At 39.8% G+C, this 23,255-nt stretch overlaps 1 protein-coding gene across 3 annotated transcripts; it reads left to right on the top strand.

Moving 5' to 3' along the window:
• The first annotated feature begins 515 nt into the window (after positions 1-515).
• Positions 516-21,518, top strand: CFAP221 (cilia and flagella associated protein 221). Of its 3 annotated transcripts, XM_056496342.1 has the most exons (26): positions 558-1,347; positions 1,832-1,916; positions 2,860-3,041; positions 3,478-3,578; positions 4,511-4,597; positions 4,703-4,798; positions 5,673-5,773; positions 7,816-7,919; positions 8,733-8,892; positions 9,311-9,431; positions 9,518-9,629; positions 9,844-9,952; positions 10,679-10,766; positions 11,865-11,954; positions 12,796-12,891; positions 14,064-14,154; positions 15,328-15,455; positions 15,900-15,980; positions 16,271-16,378; positions 16,494-16,649; positions 17,928-18,086; positions 18,479-18,573; positions 19,103-19,192; positions 19,396-19,506; positions 20,436-20,465; positions 21,059-21,518. In XM_056496342.1, exons 3-26 carry the CDS (start codon positions 2,906-2,908, stop codon positions 21,180-21,182), a joined length of 2,574 nt encoding a protein of 857 aa, XP_056352317.1. In that variant the 5' UTR covers positions 558-1,347; positions 1,832-1,916; positions 2,860-2,905; the 3' UTR covers positions 21,183-21,518. The 3 variants fall into 3 exon arrangements, with proteins under 3 accessions (XP_056352318.1, XP_056352316.1, XP_056352317.1); XM_056496343.1 differs by lacking the exon at positions 1,832-1,916 and having other exon boundaries at positions 516-1,347; XM_056496341.1 differs by lacking the exon at positions 1,832-1,916 and having other exon boundaries at positions 534-1,174.
• The last annotated feature ends 1,737 nt before the right edge of the window (positions 21,519-23,255 follow it).

Here is a 23,255-nt window from a genome sequence, read left to right as displayed (position 1 = left end):
AACAGCAGCAGCAGACTACAAAGAATTATTGCCGAGAATTCACAGAATGAGATGTTTGTTTAATTAAACAATAGCTGTGTGCATTTGCTTTTACACCTACTCAGTACACCCCTTGTCAATTTGTCACAGTTGGAATTTCTTTCAAGTCTGGTATTTAAACTGGGAAAGAAACATCCCAATTTGTTCGCATGATTTTGAAAGACTTTTCATTTTAACTCAAAATCTATTTTAAACCAAGTAAGAACAATTTGGGCGTTAACAGATGAGAGTTTTTAAGGGGAAAGAAGTGCCTCTGCTCTGTCTGAGGCCTCACTGGAAACCCTGAAAATAGCACTCACTGGGGAGCGGGGGGGAAAAAAAATAAAAAAAAAAAAATTAAAAAACGGAACAGGAAAAAGTTTTTTACTCCTTTTTTTTGTGCTTTCGCCAACAGATGAGCTGGAGTGCCGCTGTGGGGATCCCGCCCAGCTCAGCCGCGAGTGCTGCGGCCCAGCGCGGCTGCCCCGTTGCTGAGCGACCGCCGCGGGGCCGCCGTGAGGGCCGGGCCGGGCCGGGCCGGGGCTCCGGGAGGGCTGAAGGACAACCGGGCTGTGCCAGGGTTCCGGGAGGGCTAAGGGACAGCCGGGCTGTGCCGGGGCTCCAGGGGGGCTGACAGCGACAACCGGGCTGTGCCAGGGTTCCGGGAGGGCTGAGGGACAGTCGGGCTGTGCCGGGGCTCCAGGGGGGCTGACAGCGACAACCGGGCTGTGCCAGGGCTCCGGGAGGGCTGCGAGGGAGAACCGGGCTGTGCCGGAGCTCTGGGAGAGCTGACAGTGACAACCGGGCTGTGCCAGGGCTCCAAGAGAGCTGAGAGGAGAACCGAGTTGTGCCGGGGCTCTGGGTGGGCTAACAGGAACAACCGGGCTGTTTCGGGGCTCCGGGAGGGCTGAAGGACAACCGGACTGTGCCGGGGCTCTGGGAGGGCTGACAGGGAGAACCAGGCAGTTTCGGGGCTCCAGAAGGGCTGACAGGGAGAACCGGGCTGTGCTGGGGCTCCGGGAGGGCTGACAGGGAGAACCAGGCTGTTTCGGGGCTCCAGGAGAGCTGACAGGAACAACCGGGCAGTTTCGGGCTCCAGAAGGGCTGACAGGGAGAACCGGGCTGTTTCGGGCTGCCTCGGGCCGTGGGAGCGCAGGTACGTGCTGCGTGCACAGCGATGCCTTTTCCAGCCTCACGCAGCTGTAATGGCTTTGCCCCGCGTCCTTTGGTGCGCTGAGGTGTGCGACGAGCCCCGAGGCACGAGAAGGGATCAGAAAGCCCGAGCGCTGACAAGGACAAGGGCGATAACCCGGACTGTGGGCCTCTGGGGTGAGTTGTGCCATGGCTCTCAGGGTTTCACAGCTCTGTTGGTGGCTTCACACGCACAGAAAAAAAAAGTCTCAATAAACACAACTGTCCTGGAAAATTTAAGATCGTCAGGTATTCAGACATTCCAGGACCTTAAAGATTTGTCCTGTATTCACCCTTTGAGCAACACACGGTGTGTTGCTGAAGCTGGTGAGCCATGATGGCATCATCACTGTAAATTATTGAAAAGGTTACACCAGGAATCCTTTGAGGAGTCTTATGTCTCCCTACACCTTTTCCAATCTTGTGTTCCCGATGTGGAATGCTGACCAGGAGAAGGAGGGTGACATTAGTATAAATTAAAGTTGAAGAGCACAAGTGGAAAAAATGTAAGCCTTATCCTTATGTTTAGAATTTTTTTTGCAGTGTTTTTGTCTGAGTTTGGTCTTGCTACCTCAGAAGAAATTTACTATTGTGCTTTACAATAATGCAGCTCCTCTTACAGGTTCTCTGTTGTGAGTGGAAAATTTGTGCTTGGAGTTATTGAGTGGAAAATATTATGAAGGCCAGGGTCCTGGTAGCACATTATTGTAAGCTTCTTACTTATTTATTATTTAATACTCCACAAAACCGTAAATCAAAACAGCACTTTATGAGCTTGAAGCACCTCTCAAGTTGTGCCTGGAAGATCTAAAGCAGACTGGAAAATCAAACAAATACCAGAGATGAGACCATAAAATGTAATGGGGGAGGCGGAGTAAGGATTCAGCTTTGAAACTGTTGAGTGCTGCCTGCTTGAGGGCTGAAAATCCCAACACGGCTTTTGAATTCAGTACTTATTCCAAAAGTATTGTCTCTTTATCTCCCCACAGTTCTTCAGAGCCAAGGGCTCTGCGTGCTGTATTTACAAAGATAATTTCTGGTGGATGGATCATGTCTGGTGTATTTATTATGTAAAATTCGCACTTATCATTGGAGAAGTTTATGTTCTGATAACTCTGCATTCTTAACACAGGATCTGTAATGCCCATAGCTTTCTGTGTTTACAGTTATCTTCACTGAACAAATAACCCAGATGATGCTATCCAAATGAAAGATTCAAATGCCAGTTTTTTTATCTCTCATAATAATATTTAAAATTTTAAAATTAATCTTCAAGTTAACAACTCAAACACCCAGGAGAGATTGAAAGAACATCTCTGAAGAAGTCAGTTCATATGGTGGAATTAACAGAGCCTGCTCTCTTCCTCTCTGCTGGGGGACATGAAGGAAGAGACAGATCTTTTACACAGACCTGAAAGGCAGATGTCCCCAGCAAGCCCTAGAACAGATGCCAAAAATGCTGGGCCTTGCAGTGGGAGTGAGGTTTACTGGAATTGCTCTCTCCTTGCACTTAGCACACAAAGTAATCTACTTCAGCAGGGAAAAAAAGTAGCTCTCCCTCCTAAATGTTTTTAGGCAGTTTTAGGCAACAGATAGTACCAGTGTGAGAGAAGATATTTTGATCATTATGTTGCTTTCATTTGACCACAGGCACTGAGGAATTTTAGTGCCACAGAGAGCCTGTTTCTGTCCTGACATGGATCAGGTTCAGTCAGCCTCCCCAGACATCACAGTCACTCAGGGCTCCTTCAAGAAAGTACCCAGTGTCCTGAGCAGCCTCGTGGAGGAACCTAAAAAAAGACATGCTATCCCCCATCACCTGCTGGAATCAAGTAAGTTCCTGCTCTCTGGCTGTTCCCAACCTTGTGGCAATTCTAGGACACACTTGGCTGTTATTTTTTTTTTTGCACCTCCCATCCTGTTGCTTAAGTTGCAGCGTCCTGAGAGTCCAGACCATGGGAGGGGTAGCCAGGAAAGAAATAGTGGCTGTGCTGTTCCTGGCTGACCCTAAAGTTTCGGGGTGGCTTTTTGAAGCCATGATGCCAAGAGATGAACTGGTGGCAAGATCAAGGATCTGTTGGGGTAGTGGATGGTTCCACAACTTTCCATTTATGAATTCATGCCTGCTTAAAAGAAGAAATAATATCTTTTTTTTTGTTGGTTTTTTTTTTTCCTTGATAATAAATCAGTATAGCATAAGTAGACTGCATCAATGTGTTCATCATATGTGTTTCTGGTCTCTTTTTCTCCCTGTTTTGTGATCTACAGAGACTTATTCAGAACGTCAGAGGAGCAGGGTTGTACAGGCTGAGCCTGCTGTGTTACACTATGGAGGATATGAAGTTGGAAAACATCATCAACAAATGCTGGTAAGTTTTGGACCAGGGATCCCCTTGGGACTCATAAAAGGACAGCAGAATCTGAGTTGACTTCTTGTGGTCATGAGGCCTTTGCCCTGCAGAGTGCTCTAAAAAGCAGCACTTAAATTCAATGGTCCTGTGGTAACAAAAGAGATGTGCACCAGGCTGTGAGCATCAACCTCCTTTATACTCCTGGTTTCTCATGTCTGCATCAGTGTTTGTGATATGTGACTTGCACATCATGAAGAATGATTTGGGCTTTAACTCCACAAGAGACTTGTTTCCAAAATGTCCTTGGACTGTCACTGTGTCTGCAAACATGTTCACTGGTGGGAAAGTCTTGAAAGCACCTCTGGTCTTTTGCCAAGAACAACTTATTCTGAGAAAGGAAATTCTATGCATAGGTTTGATTGCCTTTCCTTGTGAATGGTTTGGCTGTTTCCTTTTCTACTCTCAGCTTTGCCTTTGTCTGCCTTTGTTATTCAGGTTTTAAGTCTGTTGAGGCAGAGGTTGATAGTTATGTTGGACTGGGTTCTCTGAATATAATGAAAGTAAACAAATGCAGGAGGCGTTGCAGACTGAGCTGTCATTATCCAAAAGTTTGTTGGTTGTACACCAAAACAGAACCATGAAGTATTATATAATTCCTGCTGTTTCAGATGTCCCTAATAGTGATCAATAAATTGTTTGTTCCAAATAAAATATTTATTCCTTTTGATTTCCTTGGTTTAAAATTGTGACTTGTTTCCAAAGAATAAAAATGCAGAGTATTTTTCATAATTTTCTTTTAAATTCAGAGCATATTTATAATTATTTCTGCTAAAGTAAAAATGATTAGTTTTTTGCTATGGAAGGTTTTACTAAATGTACAGTTGGCATTCTTAACTGACCTCTTATATTATAAAGTGTTTTGTGGTTTTTTGTATCCTTTTATTCTACAGAAGCTGATAAATATTTCTACCAATGCAGTAAACCTTCACATAATACCACCCCAGACAATGTATTTTCAGATCAAATACAACAAAACAGTAAGTGTCAGAAAGTCTTCACACTGCTCTTTGCATGCAGCACATATTTTGTGCCATATAGGCAGTTTTTACATGGCTTCTGTCTTGTTTTGGGTCATTTTCTAGCACCGGCTTGTCCCTGGTTTGTCCCTTGTGGTTACTGTTGATTTTTGCCCTGATGAATGGAGGTATTACTATGACTGCATCCGAATTCACTGTGAGGTGAGGATTCATTGCAAAACATAGTTAGAGTTGTAATGGAATTAAATAAGTATTAGAGCATGATGATAATGATAAAAGTATAGTTAGTCTTCTAAAGACACATTTATTCTCAGTGAGTCTTAATTAGAGTATTTAAATTAAAGCATTAAAAATTTTCTCTGTAAACATCCCAGAGCAGTAAGCAACATTATATAACTTATCCTGCTATTCTTTGCCAGTAGATCAGTCTTTGTGACAAATTCATGTAATTAATGTCTTAGCTGAGCAGCTCAGAGGAGCTCTTAAGAGTTGCATAAAGTATGGAAAGACAGAAGCATACTGAAAGCAGGTAGAATATTAATGTTCTGAGGTACAACACAGTGAAAATCTTGAAGAGGTTTTATGGCCATTTAGTGGCCAACTACTAGAGAAACTTTTTACTTCCACAGTAGGCTGAGAGAGTTGGAGCTGGAGAAGAGAAGGTTGCGAGAAGGCCTCATAGCAGCCTTCCAGTATCTGAAAGGGACTCCAAGGAAGCTGGATAGGGATTCCTCATCAGGAGCTGTAGTGATAGAACAAGGAGTAATGGGTACAAATTGAAAGACAGGAAATGTAGGTTAGTTATTAGGAAGAAATTCTTTACTGTGAGGGTGGTGCACTGAATATTTGCCCAGGGGAGTTGTGGATGCCCCAACCCTGTCAGTGTTCCAGGCCAGGTTGGATAAGGCCTTGGTCAGCCCAGTCTATGGGAGATGTCCCTGCCAATGGCAAGGGGTTGGGACTGGATGACCTTTAGGGTTCCTTCCAACCCTTCACATTATATGATTCTATGTTTTACAAATTGTAAGATATAAATATTTGCACTTTGTTTGCTTGTTTGTTTGTTTGTTTGCAGGTAGATGATACCTTAGTTGTTCCCATGCATGCTTACCCTACCACGAATGTTGTAGAATTTCCATCATTTATAAATCTGTCTGATGTATCGATAGGTCAGAGGTGAGTTAAGAACACACATTTGTCTACATTTTGCAAGACATGCCCAAACCCTGAAAAATCTAATTTTCCTCTATTCATACAACATAATGTCTTGAGAGGCTTAAGACACTCAGCTACCATCTGGACTGCAAAATAATTCTGTATATGAACTGTTTCAGGTGCATATTCACCGTAAAGTAAATGCTGTGCAAGCCAAACATATATAAACATGGGGCTGGGTTTATTTGCTTATTGTATTTAAAAGTATTTAATGAGCTAGACTTCATCTTACTTTGTCTGTTGCATGGATGTAGCACTGACTGTTCTCATGAAGTAATCAGTAATAGTTGTTAATAGAAACTGGGAAGGGGAAAAGGAGGAGGCAGATTCTGTTTATTAGGACATAGTTGTGCAGTATATTTGCTACATTAGTTGTAATTATGGTGATTTGTGTTAGTGTAAATGTTTGAGTAAATTCTAGGAAGTGAAAATCTTAGCAGGTGGTTTTGTCTTAGCCTATGAGTTGAAAGCACAGAAATATGAGTTAGGAAGTCACATGCAAGAAACATGCAAAATTCTGCAGTAAAAATGAGCCCAGCATTGCAGAATAACATTTGTGTCTTTTTCTTTGTTTTCTTTAGTCTGTTAAACTTCACTGTATCATAACATTGTGAGTTTTTCAGAGGACTGAAAATAACTCCTGATATTCTGGGGCCTCTAGGCATGATGTGATTCTGTTATTTGCTCCATTTTAGTGCTGGAGTATACAGTGCTGGAGATTTTTCATATTATTAGTACACAGAGAAGATATCAGAAAGAGCACGAAATATAATTTTAAATAATGGGAATTTTCCTTTCAACACATCAGGAATGTAGAAGATACACCTGAGGAAATTTGGAAGAACTCCTGAAGACAAAATTGTGGTTTCAAACCTTAATTTTTACCAGTATTTTTCAGCATTAAACTATTAAAAAGTTTCTTAAAAGGATAGCTTTCTGAGATAGCTAGTACTTTACAGAACCTAAGAGAATTTGGGCTCAATCCATAGCCCATGAAGTCAATGGAAAATTGCCTTTTACTTCCATAAATGCAGGATAAAATCTGTATTCTACCACCCATCATTCTCCTTAGGTACAGAAGGTCCATTAGGTGACAGGTAGCATATTTGGCTTGTTTTTAAGGCACTTTGGTTATTGTTCAAGCTGCACTGTACCCTAAAACCAATTGCCTGCCCAGTCTGCTATTGTATCTTCTTTGTGAACAGGCAGAGAAAAAAGAACATGGCTATTATTGCTTATTTCTTTAGGCATTTTAAAATGTGCTTTCCAGAGGAACACTGTCTGTAACATTCATTTTTTGCTAATCAGCAGGGTAGAATTTCAGTCAGAGAACTGATAAAAAACAGAAATAAGCCTGTGTAAATGGATCTTGATTTGCAGGGTGATGAATGGTGGAGCACCAGTGCTTTTGTGTTTCATTTGGTCTGTGAAAACACTTGTATTAAAAGGGAAGACAGGTTCAAAAGATGTGTGCTAATACTCCTCACACAACCTGCATGAGACACAAAGGGCTATTCTGAAAATTAGGCCCCAGCACCATTATTTCTAGAGTGGTTAAAGTTCAGTCATTCTGATGTGTTGGAGTTTTCAACACTTTCTTTTCTCGTTTCATGGGAAAAGACTGATTTCTGGTTCTGTACTCATTGTGGCTCCAGTTTGCATTGTTTGTACTTGCTAGATATTACAGTGTAAGAATTTGAGGATGGGCATAAATAACTTCAAAAAAGTAATTTTAAATTTTTTTCCATAATTAAATTCTGTATGTGTAGGAGAAAGTAATGTCTAGCATTTAAAACAAGATTTAGCTTTTATTTCCTGGAGGGATGAAAGATCTGAAATATTTTTCTATTTTGGAACAGTGAGAAATTATGATTTTCACATTAATAGCCCACTCCTCTAATGCAGGTAGTTTAGTGCATGGTGTGTATAATACAATTTCTTAGCTTGTAATTGATGAACAACTATACTGTGATTAATTTAATTTTTCCTTTATCTCTTTTCAGTAAGGAGTATGTTATCCCATTGCAGTGCAGCTGTCCCATAGATTTTGAATTCCACATTGATATCATTCAGCCTCACAGAGCCTTCACTGTCCAGCCAACATTTGGTAGACTGACTTCTTTAAAATTATAAATGTTAAATCTGTATTTATTAAGTGTAGTTACTTCTAACAGTGTATTCAGTGCTGTACAGAAAAAACCTTTGCCTCAGGCAAAGCTTTTGCAGGTAAATGCTGCCAGTCATTTGCAGCCTCGTGGCACATAGCCATCGTGGCTGTAAATTTCTTTAGGCAATGTCCAGCTGTGACAAAATTCCAGCTCTGACAAAATACAGGATGTTCCAAATGGTCCGTGTAGCCTTTGTCTTCACAGAAGAATATCCCTGATAAAAGGGTCATCCCAGTAAAACTTAAGTCAGAAATTTTGATAGCCTGAAACTATGGTTGAAGGCCATCTGAAAAGCACTAAAAGGTTTCAGCTCCTACTCAAAGCCATTGTGCTCAGAGTAGTCATAGTATCATAGAATCACTTAAGTTGGGAAAGGCACTGAATGTTTAGGGATATGAATGGTGGTTAAGGTGGTTGAGAAAATAGTGCAATAGGCAGTAAGGAGATAAGGTCAAGCAGAGATAGGTAATGTATCAAATTCAGATGAGTCCCTAAGCTTGGAAAAGCACAGAGGAATATGTTTATAAATGCTTTGCCTATGAAAGCAGAAAGTGCCAAAGACTTAAGACTAGCAGATGCAAGAATTTCTGCATGTAAACAGGCAGTTATTTTCACAGCAGTATGAAATATTATAGCCCTACTGTCAAATTTCTCTGCTATTTCAAAATATCTTCTATTATCTGGCAGCAGACAATCTTTCAAAAACTTCATTTCAAAAATGGACTCTTACTGTTTTTCTTCCCCAATCACAGGAATCATTCCAGGCAATGGAAAAGTCAAAGTAACTGTGAAGTATTCCCCATTTGAGTATGGAACAGCACAAATGGCAATGCAGTTACGGATTTCAGAGTTTCACTCAAAACCCTATGTGTGTGTATTCACAGGAACATCAATACCACATCTGGCTCTGATGTATGTGTGGTCTTTGTTTTTGCCCAGTTCTAGAAGATATTCGTGTAATAGGATTTCATACTATTTTGCTATGATCATTTTAAAGATTAGTTTCTTTGGAGACTTACAATGCACTGATGTAATTCTACCGTTGATACATGTATCTGCTTTTTTACACTGTTTGTTTAGAACATCCTTAATCTATATGAAATAAAACAAACAAAATAAATATAATGAGAAGTTGCATATCCTTAAAGAAATGTTGAGCATCCTCAGCTTCTAGCATTCCCACTCATTATTCTTTTTGTTGAGGCCTTGCAACATGCAGGTGGTTTTGAGCCTTTTGGGCTGTATTTAATTTTTTTTTTTAAATATTGGACTTATATGCCATTTAGAGAGTACTTATGAAAGGAATATATGTTTTTTTTCTGATATCTAGAAAAGACTATTTTGATGAACAACAAAGTCATCCAGAGAAAAAAGCTATGCCTGGAAAACCCATGTTGTGGAGAAGAGACCGGTTCAGCCAACTACAGTCAAAGCCTATTCAAAAATTAAAGGTGTGAAAAGATAATAATTGCAAGTACTTTTCTGGGCTGGAAATCTTCCATGTTTCTGTTGCTTCCTATTAATTTATATCTCATAGGAAATTGAATACCAGAACCTCAAATTCCCCACAGACTTGTCAAATCCGTATGCTGTAGCTACTGTTTTGATTCAGGAACCAGGCAAATTGAAGTTAAAGGACATAAAAGAAGGTAAAGTAATTAAGCAGCATAAACTTGGTTTTAGCATTATTTTTAGCTCTGATGAGGAGCTTGGCTTTAGAATCACTGATGAGACTGTTGTTTCTGTGAGAACCCTCACCTTAGCTTTATGTATTAATGGGTACAGTTATCTTAATGGATGGTTTTCACAATTAAAAGTCAAATCTAGACTGAGGTGTGATATGTCTTTCTGATGTTCCTGCAGCCCTGTCCCAAGGCAAAGAAGGGAAAAAAACCAGACAGATGAAGGATGCTATATTTCAACAAAAAGTCAAACAAAATGTTCAGGAAGAAGAAGCAAATCATCTAAAGTGGTAAGTATTAGTTAACCATGTTAGTTAACCATGTTAACAAGACTGGGATTTGCTTAACCAAGGCCTCTATGAATGATGTATGCAATATCCAGTAGTGCAGAATGCTGCCATTTCACATCCTGATATGTTTAAGCCTGAATTGCTGTTGTTTTATTTGGGTTTTTTTCTCTCCTGCTAAGAGCAGACTCAGTAACCATAGTAATACCTAATGAGGACTTTGATTGCCCTATTGTTCCACTCAAAAAGGAACCTGCTGAAAACCTGGTTTGCCTAACCTTGTTCTCAGGCATCTCCTCTTGTGCCCTTAAGGGCAAAGGAAGATTTTGTGATGGCTGTCAATAAATCCAGGATAAAATGAATAATGGAGTAAGAGCAGCATTACACTTGGAAGTATTCAAAAACATGTAGATGTAGTGCTGATGAATGTGGATATCATTTAGTGGGGTGTTAGGCAGTGTTAGGTTAATGGCTGGGCTCAATGATTTTAAAAGAGTTTTCCAACCTTAATGATTTAATTATTATATTGTACATCAAAGGGTGCAAAGCAGAACACAGTTGAATCTGTAAGCACATCATGGTTTCATTTGAAATCCATAGATCAACTCATATACTGAATGTCATGGACACATAGGCACCACAGGAAGAGGGGATTAAGTCTGTTAGCCTTTGACTCAAACAAACTGTGCATTAAGAAAAGCATTTTTCTTGTCTCCACTGTAAATGCAGGCAAGTTCATAAGGGAAGTGATCCAATCTCTGTGGAGTTCAAAAAAGAGATTATTGAAAGCCGGCAAAGAGAAGAAGAGCAATACAAGGTTAGTCTTTGGTGTTTTTTCTGTAAATTTAAAATCAAACTTACACTTTCAGATTATGCAGTGCATTGTGAATTGTATCAAGCTCTCTACATGTTCAGTTTTTCTTTTTTAATCAGTGCAAACCTGTGCTAGTTGTTACTGCAGTCATATCTTTATTGTACTTGTGCATCACTGTTTCAGGGGTGTTTTTATCTTGATGATAGACAGAGAGAAGGGTAAGGTATTACCAGAAATGTGACAGTATTTGCCCAAATGAACAGATTTGCATCCAGCCACCCAATCTCATCAGAGTGCCACATTTCAGCATAATCCTGTCAGCACCAAGGCCACATCCAACATTCTGTTTGTACTGTACCTCTGAGGAGCTGCTGTCCTGGATGGCTTCTATTCCAAGAGCTAGATCCAGTCAGTACTCCCACACAGAGCCATGGGGACATAATTCATCATGTTGCACTTCTGCATTTTCAACCTCTCTCTTTTTGGTTTCTCCCAGTCACTGTGGACTGCAGATCCTCCTCCACACAAGTGACAACACCAATAAGCAATACTTGGTGGCAGGAAATATTTTTCCCAGCGTGGCACAGCCCTCAGGGATATGTAGAGCCTGTCCCTCTTATCCTGCCTCCTGCGTAGCTTCTGGCATCCCACTGACTTCCAGCTGTTTGTGGGAGTGAAATTATTTATACATAGGGTAAAGGCTTGATTTATACACTGAATTAGGCAATACAAAACATAACATTTTATTTTATACTAAGAAGAAGAAATTGAGTGAAAAAGGGATCTAAATTGTGAGATTGATGTATCACTGAATTAGATGTAGGTTAACTTTGTTTAAAAGCACCTATTTCCTTATTGATATGGCTATGCAAAGCAAACCATGTTTCATTAGGACAGAGATTTGATTGAAACTCAGACCTGAAAAGAAATTTTTTCATTTGTTTGGCTTGCTGAAGGGTTGCAATAATCACACCCTAAAAGGGAATGAAGTCTGTGTTTTGTTAAACACCTCTGGAGTGTTATATTGTGAGTTTCCCTAATTATTGCGGAGGAAAGAATTCACTGCATGCTTTGTGCTGATGTGATTTTTCTTTCAATTAGCTCCAAAGAGGAGATCCTATCATAGAACAGGAGTTTCAGAGGAGTGAAGTAGAAGTTTCCTTCAGACGTGTTACCCGCCATGTTGACCAGGTTTGTTCATATGTTTTTGTAGCCTTCTATATGCATGCTAAATAATCACCTCCCAAGCTAACAAATATCCATAGATGTTTGACACTGAATACTTTTCCTCCTGATATTCCTATTTCTGTGTCAGTGCCTTATTTCACATTTTACTTTTAGGTAGGGCAAGCACCATGCTACATGCACAACTCATCTTGTAATGTTCTGGTCTGAGAGTCCAGTGGAAATCTGCAGGCCTAACATGAGATTTATATTGCTTGTTTCTGAAAGATCTCTTAGGAGAAGTTTTCTCATGCCTCATTGTAAGGTTAAGCATATACAAGATTTCCAACCTTTACATGCAGGTCAGATTGACAGGAACCTTTCTGGTACTTAGATTTTTTTTGCCCTTCTTCTTTGGGTATGTGCAATTATTGGAGAAAGGATGCTGGTCTTGCTGAGTGCCTGATTTGAGTCCTTACAGCTGTTTCAGCTTCATGTCTGTGCAAGATAAAGTGTGTGTTTGGTAGAGAGCCCCTGTCCATTCTCTCTGCTGTAAAACTGAGCATTGAAGTCATAGTCTATGTTGGTCATTTGTGTGGATGCAGACCATGCCACATTATCTCTGCATTCCCCGTGCTCCATCTGCAAATCCTTGGTGATTACCTCCCATTAAGCCCTACAGTGAAGTCTTCTGGTTAACTGCCAATGCTGCAAATATTTTCACTGGACCTAATTTCAGTATTCAGAAATAACACACGGATTCAGGCCAAAGAATGGCTTGGGATGGAGAAAATTTCTCCCTTATCTTGTTGTTAAAAAGGTTGTCCTTTTTCTTTTCTGTTTCCTTTTTTAAAAATATACTGTGCAGCAACCAAGTGTCCATCCCACCTTTAACTTGCTCCACAATAACCCTTGGGACAGCAGAAAGAGGATGTTCAGGAAATTCCAGCAAGCAGCATACAAGGTAAAGTGAACCAGAATGAAGTGTGAGGGCATGACACCTGGGAAGCAGCACAAAAGAATGTGCAACCAGCAGGTAAGGAGTGTTCATAGCTAGCTAGGGATTTGGTAGTTTGATAAATATGCCCCTGCCTCACCAGGAAATAAGGATCTGGAGTAAGTTTTGTATTTAACTTATCTTTCATATTGAAATTGATACTAAATAATGCAGATAAATTCAGACTTTTTAAAATAAAAAATACTGCTGTACAAAAAAGAAGATTTGAAAATGCATATAGAATATTGCACCCAGTTTTGTACCCCTAGTACAAGAAAGACTTCAATAAGCTAGAGTGAGTTCAGTGTAAAACCACCAAGATGTTCAGGACTCAGAGTACTTACTCTGTAATAAGACACTTAATCTGGAGAGGGAAAGCAGAGGGAGAGGACAGCACCTTCCAACTCCTCTGAGATTACTGATATTGGAGGATCTTTCCAATGGGAACAAGGGAAACAACAGGTTGAAATTCAAATAAGAGAGGTGTAGACTCAGAAACTAAAGACCAATCAGTAAAATCCCTTATTTCATTTGGTTTAAATATTGTCTTGCATCACCACTGCTCTTTCCCTAGTAAATCTTAATGTAGCAAGCAAGGTGGAAATGGCCAGTTTGGATATTCTTCAATCTATTAATAATATTAATTATTAAGTGTTCTTTTCTGTATTGTACAAATAAAGAGGTGACCAAATATCCCCATCTGGTATTAGCACCTAGGATTCTTCATTTTTACCCTGTAGGGTATGGACTAAAACACAGTGAAGATTGTTGTTTCCTCATTCTCAAAGCCACATATATACATATGGCCCAGGTTAAATGACTGTTCACCCTCTATTTAATCTGTATATGCCAGTAAACACAGCTGAAGGATTAGGACCTAGCAAAAAGAAAAGTCTGATTAACCTGTAAGACTAGAATAAAAATTTTAACTGTATTCATTGTGTCATGTCATGACAGAGTTGAGATCCATTCTACAGCTTTCCTTCCCATTGTCTCCTGATCAGAAAACTATATTAAAAATTATTAAACAGAGATGTCTAAGTGAGCTCTGGGGAATAAGTACAGGTGTAACATACACAGTATTTCTATGGCTGTAAATCTTAGGGTGTTTGACTTAAATTTAAAAATCATTCTCTCAGATTTTGGTTCAGATTCGCCTAAATCGTTTATTGCTTCTGTTCCGTGGACTGACCAGGGAGGCCAGAGGTCTGGAGGAAGGGTCTGTGTCTGGTAAGGATTAGAGGAATAAGTTGATATTTTGGCCATGGGCTATGATAATTCAGGCTGAGCTGCAGTGTGTCAGGTGCATTACATATAAAGACAGAGTCTTTAAAAAGGAGTCTTCCAGAAAAAATAGAAGTGTGACAAGGTAGAGGCATAGAGTGATTTGGATTGGATGGCCTTTAAAGGCCGTGCACATTATTTACCACGTTTAAGCAATGTGTTTAACTATTCTTAGGAACCTTGCAGTTTATCTACTTAATAACAGGGCAGAAGCTGTAGATACTCCATCACTGGAACTGTTCAAGGCCAGGTTGGGTGGGGCTTTGGGCAGCCTGATTTAGTGATAGATGTCCCTGCCCCTGGCAGAAGGGTTGGACTGGGTGATCTTTAAAGGTCCCTTCTAACCCAAACCATTTTGTGGTTCTACATGTAGGCCTGAGGAGCAGTGAAAGGGCAGACAGGACTGTGTGAGAGACAGTGAAATCAACCGATCAGGTGGAGCCCAGGAGGTGAAAATCATAGGATGAGAGGAGCTTACTGCAGGGGGATGGAAGGGGGAAAGACATCTGAATGTGATGAAGGCAAGATGTGTGAACTCAGTGAAATGAGACAGTAGGAACCATGAGATACATTGTCAGGTGACCAGTACTGGGTTCAATTTTTGTCCTCACTGTTTTCTCATAGAGGTGTTTTTATCAATCACTTTTGTTTTTTCACACTGAAATGAAAATGCTGGTCTGGAAAACTTACTTGTTATTTAACATTATAGAAGAAAACTGGCTGTGGATGGGAGTCACAGTTGGGAAATGGGAGACAGAGAAGAATTTGAGTCTCTTTATTTCCCAATCCCTTGTGGACACACAGTTTGACAACTTCTGAGACACACTGTTCGCTATTAGGCCTTTTCCTGCTTCTGCAGAGAGGCCTCTGACTTGTCAGTGAAATGACTATTTGAGAAAGGGAAAATTAAATCTGTCTGCTATTCAAGGTACTGTGCTTGTACCTTGTAGATGTGACATTTAAAGTCTTTAGGAAGTATTAACTTACTTTTTATATTAAAATTACTAGACATCCTGCTTTAGGAAAAAGGTAAATACATTTTGTGGCTTGATTCTATTTCTGAAACAGTGTATTAAGATATATTACAAAATCTTAATATTTGGTTTCCACTTATGACAGAAAGCAGGAGTTTCAGCAAAGCAGAGAAGACTGAAGAACATAAGGACTTTTCTTTCAGCATGTCTGAAGATCGTATTTTGCCTTTTGAATTCCCCTTTTTCAGTTCCAGTAAACTAGACAGTTATTTGGTAAGTACAGTAATTCAAATGTTAGTCAGTCCTCTAGATAGAATTTTGTTGAAGACATTGGCCCTGGGGCTGGTAGTTCTTTTATTAAAATTTCACAGTTTAACTGGTGCTCTGGGGTTCTGACAAATTAATTCAGGGCTTCAGATTTACTAAGGGTTCTACCGAAAACAGTAAAAAAATCTTTTAATTCTCTTAATTGTACCCTAATACTGTGATCAGTTAATTAATGTTCAGAGATAGTTAACATCCATTTTTCAGAAGAAAAGAAAAAAAATAACTGAAATGCTGGAGTCTAAGAAAGAACAGCAGAAATATCAAACTATATAAAATAAACATTTGCATAATTATTTCCATATGTTTTCTATTAGCTGTGCTCATGGATTGCTGCCAATACAAAACAAAATGCCTACCATATTACTGATTTTAAATACTGTTCTGTTTCAGGCACCTGATGCTCTTGGCCAAGTTCCTATTGAATCTGTAGATGTGAAAGTTGAACACATTCTTCCTTTTTACGACTTGAAGGTGCGTCAGTGCAGCTCCCTCACGTTTCTCTTACCTGTCCAGTTAAATGTTTCCAGCCTGATTCAGTGGCCTCTGCACAGCCCAGTAAAAGTGTTGCCTTGATAAGGCTGTATGATTAGCATGCTTTTATTAAAACCAAATTTCACCAGTTTCCATAAGTAACCAACTTACAGCCAGCAATGGCCCCCTCTCTCCAGACAGACATGAATCACCTCAGCTGAAATTATTGTGTCTCAAAGAAAACTGATTATTGTCATTTCCTGCAGCGCGTCTTTTTTCTTTGCACTTAGGTTCCTCAGCACTGCAACATTATGAAGTATCAACCCTTTTGTACACACTATGCAGCTACAAGTTACAAACCTGTAAAACTTTCCCGACCACTGAGGCAGGGAGCCAAGGTAACAAAGTCACTCAACCCTAAATTTCCACAATTATTTGATTAATTTTGTCTCAACATTTTATACTGAAATATTTACTATACTCTGAAAATCTTTGATATCTGTGTTTCTCAAGGATGAATTGATTCAAGCAGTTCCTTTTCCTGAGGACCAGGTCTCTCAGAGTACGGAGTTTGACAAAAAAGCAGCAGAAGGGGATATTAGCCTGCTAAACCTGGTTCCTCCCCAGGCTTTAGTCCAGCCAACAGAGAGCAACCCACTTCGCATTTTTGTAAGTAGGATTTGACTTCTATAAAGAGCCTAAGAAAGGAGCAGAAGTGTGCTTGTTTCATCAGAAACCTGATGTGGAATTTGTGGGCAGTTTTCTTACTCACATTGGTTATAAAACTATCCAGAGTGAGAGTAATCCTTCATGGTGCAAGCTGTGGTAGACAGGAGTCACAGAGCTCATCCCACTGGCACCATTTCAGTTCAGGGTGAGTTTTGATCAGTTCAGGGGAGGGATGGTAAGACAAAATTGCAGTGATAGCAGAGAAGTGGAAACTCTTCCAGTGTGACACTCCACAAATGATCAATAATCATGGGATTTCTGGGAACACCATGGAACCGCTCCCTCTTCTCCATTTGTTTCCCCATTTGGATGTTAGAGGAAAAGCATGATCTTGGCATCTCAGTCCATCTGTAACCTCACTTTCTTGCACTGGTAGGCAGGACAGGTGCAGTCTTTTCCTGCTGTTCAGCTGGGTGACTACAGATCTGCCTAATCCTTGGGTAAACTGAAAAAAGTGAAGTCAAACTCTGCTCACATTGCATCCTGCTGCCTTACAGCACAGTGCAGCATAGCCTGGAGGTCCCCCAGGTGCCTGTGAGGCAGAGACAGCTGTAGGGCTCAGTGCAGGGCTGTGCACGGGCACAGGCAGATGTCCCAGCCAGCATGGCACTGTGCCTGCCTTGAGTGGCTCTGGCTCCCAGCCCTCCCTAGCTGCGAGGGGCCAGAGCCCACTGTGCCAGTCTGGTGACCTTGGCATAGTGTCTATGATGTAGACTTGTCCTCCTCGCCCGCAGCCAGGACTCCAGTGCTGATGAGATCCTCTGTGCATCTCTTCCATCCCTCTGTCACATCAGTGTAAGAGCCAGGCACAGCTTGATCCCACACTACCCAGCACTGGGCTTTATCCAGAAACAGATGCTAGTGCAGGGAAATGGATGGCAAAATGTTCACTGGTTTCCACCATAGCAAGTCAATTTTCCTTTCTTGGATTCTGAACTATTCAGAGAATCAGCAATAGATTTCAGAGTAATTAGGCAATATTTTTTTTCTTCCAGACTTGGAGACAACAGTTAAATTGCTGTATTTTAGACAGTAGGGATCATGAATAAATCAGACAATATTGTAGGGGAAGATACAGAAAATAAAGGATCATACCAAACAGAACAGTCACAGTGAGACAAAGTTGTGAATCTGGGGAGACTATAAGAACTTAATTTTCATTAATTTGATTTGTTATGATACTCAGAACAATTTTACAAAATAATGTCTTGTTTTTAGAACCCCATTCCAGGATTAGTTCCATTTTTATTTCCTTTGGCCTATTGTGAATCAAATATGGAATACCATCTTTGTCCTCATCCCAAATATACCTTTACCAAGGAATGTCCCAAAGGATCCAGTATTCCAGTCACACAAAAGAAATTTCTGGATCACAAGGTATGGCCTTTTGGGTTTCTTCTATGAGTGCCTGTCTTGGGTATGCTCTTCCTGAGAATGTGCTGTAAGGAAACAAAATGGAAGGTGGAGTCTTTCTATATAGAAGATATTTCCAAATATAAATTATGCATGCACCTAAATAGTCACTACATGGGTCAGAATAACTAGTTCTAGTTAGGCTTTATCCATGTCTCTTATTCATGCCTAAGTGTTTCTTTACTCTTTCCATGTGTTCACTGTTGTATTTTCACATCCTTACAGTGATGGAAGGATCTTTGAAATATTCAGCCCCCCAAATTCAATTCTCAGCCAAGATGCTCTGTTCTGCAAGCCTCCCTCCCCACAGCATTATATATGAGATAATGATGTAAGTGTATTACTTATCTTTTCAGGAAGTGATTTCTGGAGTAATGGAATGGAGAAAATTCTCACCACTGGAGTATTCTACTTTTTCTAATATTCCCACATTGACAAATACAGGACTTGGGTAAGAAACAATTTGTTGAATATAACAAAGAACTGAATATACAATGCCTCTATCCTACACTAATTTCTGCTGTCTGTAACTATATTGATCAGCCACAAATGAAAGTGGGCCTACAGGTGGAACTAATGGCTGCTCAGAAATCCAAAACCAATAGAAAAAACTCCTACTGGATTCCTAGAAGGGTGGGTTAAGAACAGTATCATTAGAAGAAACGACTAGCCCAGGAAGGAGAATTCCAGTCTGGGCTTTCAATAACATCTCTCTTGAGAGCTTGGACTCAGTCCTAGAAGACCTCAGGAGGTACAAACTCTGCCTGTCTGTATATTTAACTTCTGGACACTTGCACCCAGTGGTAGCCAACAACTCTCAGCTCACATTCCCTCATATCACAGCAGTTTCTAGTGCAGACAGATTTTCCACGGATATTTAAAAATACATAATCTTCATTGTAACTGCAACTGCTGTAAAACTTCAAAATCTGAAAATACCATTAGTATTAATACATTAATCCATACCATTTCCATCACAGGGATCCTTACAGTTTAGATATGCTTCCAAGAGATGTACCACCAGTGCTGAATGACTTACCTGAAAGAGACAAAGAGAATGTAATTGACCAGTAAGTTTCTTCTCTATTCTGTATATGGTGTTATTGAGTATGTCTAAACTACTTCTATGGATGTTTCAAAACCTGTCCCAAGAGATCCTCAAAGGCAAAAGCACAAAGTCTCTTTTGCATAAACCATAATTTTGTTCTTATGGGCTAAAAAAATTCTTTCAAAAGGACAAAGGCAAATTGTTCATCATCTTACTACTTTTTAGAGAGACAGATGAAGCTGAGTTCAACATGATTCTTACTCCAGAGATGGTGAAAGCTGAATTTCCCCAGATTGAGGGGGAAAAAGATGAAGAAGAACCAGCAAAAAAAGAAAGGTAGGTATTTTTTGAAATTAGGAGAGAGGAATGAAATCTGAAGTCAAGCGTCCCTTTCAGAATTGCATGGAAAGTCATAATGAGGATGCTCCAGGGGCTCCATCATAAGTGGGATGCAGATCTAGCACTTTGAGCAAATTTGCACTGCAAATTCAGTGGATTTGCACTGCAAATCACTGGATTTTACTTCAGAAAGAAGCTGTGAATGTGATGCATTGGCCTGGATCTCTCTCACTATGGTTATATCAGTATGATCTAACACTTGAGACAGTTTGCTTGCTTTCTCAGAAATGTTCAATGTTCTTGGACCATTCTTTTGCTTTTCATTGACCCTTTTGGTTGCATATTTATTAATGCTGGCAGAGAAAAGGGCCCTTAGAATTTCCCCCTGGCATGGTGCTTTTTTCTCTGGCTTTTCTTAGGAGTGTTTCATGTTTGCTCTGCCTGAGCTTCACGATCCCCCAACACACATCACAGCAGGCAGTGTGGGTGACAAGTGACTGCAGAGCAACCCAGGTGAAAGTGCTGAGTCTAACCTTGGAGCAAGTGAATTCACTTCTGTCCAACAGTTGTCCCCTCTTTAAAGTGGTCATGATGTGGCTTAGATAGCAGGATGTGCAAGATAACCTGAAGCTTTCAGAGCTATCAAGATATTTGAATGTCTGCTTTACTTTTAGGGGGAATAATTTGATTGGCATTTGAAATCCCATTCAGCTGTCAGCCATTAAACTTTAAAACAGTGCTGCATATTGTGAGGTCTCTGACAAAACACTGATTGCTGTCTAGTGATTACTACAGCACTGATTTTTCTGTAAAAGTGTAGATGTGTTGCACTCAGTGCTGTTTTTTACATTTTGTGACACTGGTTGTCACAACATGGGGATTTGGGACAGCTTCTGTAACTAATGAGTGACCTTTTTCCTCCACAGTGATGCAGTGCTTGATGGAGCTTTTCCTGGGTGAGTCATTTTATAACCTTAAGTTTCTTCCTTAAATCTTAGATGTTTTCAGAAAAAAAAAAAATTCAATGTTAGACAACTCTGAATAGTGATATTTACTTGTTGAAATCTTCCCTATTATTTTGGGATAGTAAAAAGGGAAGAAAAAATTTCTTAGCAAACAATGAAGTCCCAATCCTTTATGTTGTCACTGAAAGGTTCTTTGTTGTTATTGGATTGGTGTTTCACTAGATGACAGAGAACATATTGCTCCTCTACAGCAGTTTTATTTTTGTTCTTAAGGCAAATCAGGTTTTCATATGGCTGCTCTTGTTCTGGCAATCACAGCATGTGTTCTTACACGGATAAAATGTAATACTCAGTCAGTTGTGTTTACCTGTCAGGTGGTTAACTTTTCTAACTGGCCAAGCCAAGAGTTAAGTGTTCTTTCCACAGTTTCACTACTTTTCCAGTTCTGTATAAGTAATTGAATACCCTTTGTGTTCTTTATGAAAAAAGAAATCATGAGTGCCTCTTTCTTTGGATTTTGAAGACATTCCTAAGTAGTTTCCCTGATTATTATAAATACAAATGATGTTTTAAATTTCTTGCAGAGACCCACACAATGGTCCAGATGGACGTTTTCAACTCCAGAACAACACGATTGGAGAGAAAGTTCAAAAACATCTGGAGACATTGAAGCTGAAAGCAATTAATAAAACCCTTATTCTGGGATAAAACTAATTTTAAAAAGTGCATGGCCTTGCTCTGCTTATCCTGTTCATGTATGAAGCCTTCCCTGTCCCAGCTACATTTAATTTTGTTCAGTGTTTTGTTCAGCAACTTCACATGCAATGAGAAGAGAACCACCAGTAATGCCACCTCTGTCAAGGACTCTCACTCTGCCTCCTACCCCAAACACAATTATTGCTCCAGTGAGAAACCTCAGCCTTGCACCTGCTTATTTTGTTGTGGTGTGAAGGACCTGAAAACCTCAGTACTACAATGTAAATAGTTCAGTAATTAATTTACAGCCCACAGTTTTCAAATAAAATGTGAAAAGACCTCATGACCAAAATCTTCTGATTTTGTATTTTTTAATTATGACCTGTCCTTGAATTTTTGCAGGTAAGTTGCTAAATCTCTGACTTGACAGTAACCATAAATTTGATGCTTTTAAGGAAAAAGAAGCTTTGAACACCATTATTTTCTGCAAAGACAATGCCCAAACAAGTCTCATTAGATATTCAGGGATTTAATTCAGTGCACAGGTCTTGGCAAAAGTGTGCATGGGTTGAATGAATGAACTACAGAGCTTCATGAGAAACCTATAATGTTCTGGGTGTATTTCCTAGGAAAGGAGATTTCTCAGCATATCATCTTGCAGCTGAGATGTCTCCTATTTTCCAGCAAGCTGGACTTCAGACAAAATTGTTTTTATCCATAGTGAATTGATTGCTCATTTTACAGTGGTCCAGGCTGTTTGTGCTGAAAAGCACAAATCTTCTGTACTAAAAGGCATAGAAATTGCAGCAACACACACTACATTCCTAGGAGCCATGCTTCTTTCCAGGCATACTTAAAACTCCTAAGAAAAGAAGTTTATTTCAGAGAGTGATCCGTGTAGACAAGCTGTAAAATGCCCAGGGAGATAGAAAATGGGAAAGCAGGTTGAAAAAGCTGCAGAATAGCCTGTATTATACTAGCTGCAAAGTATCTCTGCTCTCTTCAAAGAAATAAAAAGCTGTTAAGTTTCTGCTAACTGTCTAATTGACAAGGGATTGTTCAGAATGCAGGTCTGGTTATCTGCAGATTTCTCTGACTACAAACAACTGCTTGAACTTGTACACATTGCTTTTTTTCTGCTACAAGTCCTGAGGGAAGCAGTTGATCTTTTAAGAGATGAGCTAAGAGTTGAGTATGTTTGTTAACATGACTGTGACAAAAATATTATCACAGTTTACAGTGAAAGCATTCACAGTTCATAATTCACTGTGTAGGTAAATCAAGCATAGATAATTCTTTGGAACTGTTATCTATCAGCTAAATATCTAGTTTAGTAAAGATGGAATAAATGTCCAGAAACAATAATGATTAAACAAAGTTAATTTTTTTTTTTCCTTAACAGCAGTATTACCCTGTCTCCCTTCTCCAGAACAGTTTCCTGGTCATCCCAATGGAAATTAATCATGCTTTTCCATTCTCCAGCAGTAGACACCAACCTTCAAAGAAATGAACCCCCTTTCTGTAAAAGTCATCATCCTTTCTGGTTTTTAAGGTTTTTAGGGCCCAGGTTTCAGTGTGCAGAGAAGGTAAGAAAATACTATTGCACTCTACCTTGCACTAAAATCTTCCTAAAATTCAAAGGCTGTGATGGTACTGTGCTGATGTTTGTGCTTTATATCCCTCCAGGATATGGAGGTGATAAGCCATCAGAGCAGGTTCAGCTGTGTCTAAGAACTTGAAATTTGGCTAAATAATCTGAAGTCTTAGGTTTCCATGAGACCACTTAAGTCAACCCCTGGCTAATTACTGAACACTTTCAGAAATGGGACATAAATCTTAAGAATGAAAATCTGCAGTTGCTGGCTTTTCTGTGTTCAGTGTTTGATGAAAAGGACTGAGATGTTACAGAAAATTAATGGGTAGAAAAAGGAGTGATATAATGGCAAATGTGCCTTATTTGGGGAATTGAAGGGTTGCATTTTACTGATGCAAGTGGGAAAGTCAGAAAGTGTAAATTGATGTGCAGAATGTGCAGACAAGTTTATTTCCATTCACTGCAAGTAAAATTGCTACTGCTTCCTTTGT

This window comes from Oenanthe melanoleuca, chromosome 7 (assembly GCF_029582105.1).
Source record: "Oenanthe melanoleuca isolate GR-GAL-2019-014 chromosome 7, OMel1.0, whole genome shotgun sequence".
Classification (NCBI taxonomy): Eukaryota; Metazoa; Chordata; class Aves; order Passeriformes; family Muscicapidae; genus Oenanthe; species Oenanthe melanoleuca.
The sequence above is the reverse complement of the archived record's forward strand: the minus strand, read 5'-3'. Positions and strand labels throughout refer to the sequence as shown.

Bases quoted from the DNA above. Each gene is read 5' to 3' on its own strand.
- CFAP221 (XM_056496343.1), top strand. From the start codon at position 2,906: ATGGATCAGGTTCAGTCAGCCTCCCCAGACATCACAGTCACTCAGGGC. The intron at 5,774-7,815 runs GTGAGTTAAGAA...ATCTCTTTTCAG, and splicing joins GATGTATCGATAGGTCAGAG to TAAGGAGTATGTTATCCCAT. The intron at 11,955-12,795 runs GTTTGTTCATAT...TATACTGTGCAG, and splicing joins TTACCCGCCATGTTGACCAG to CAACCAAGTGTCCATCCCAC.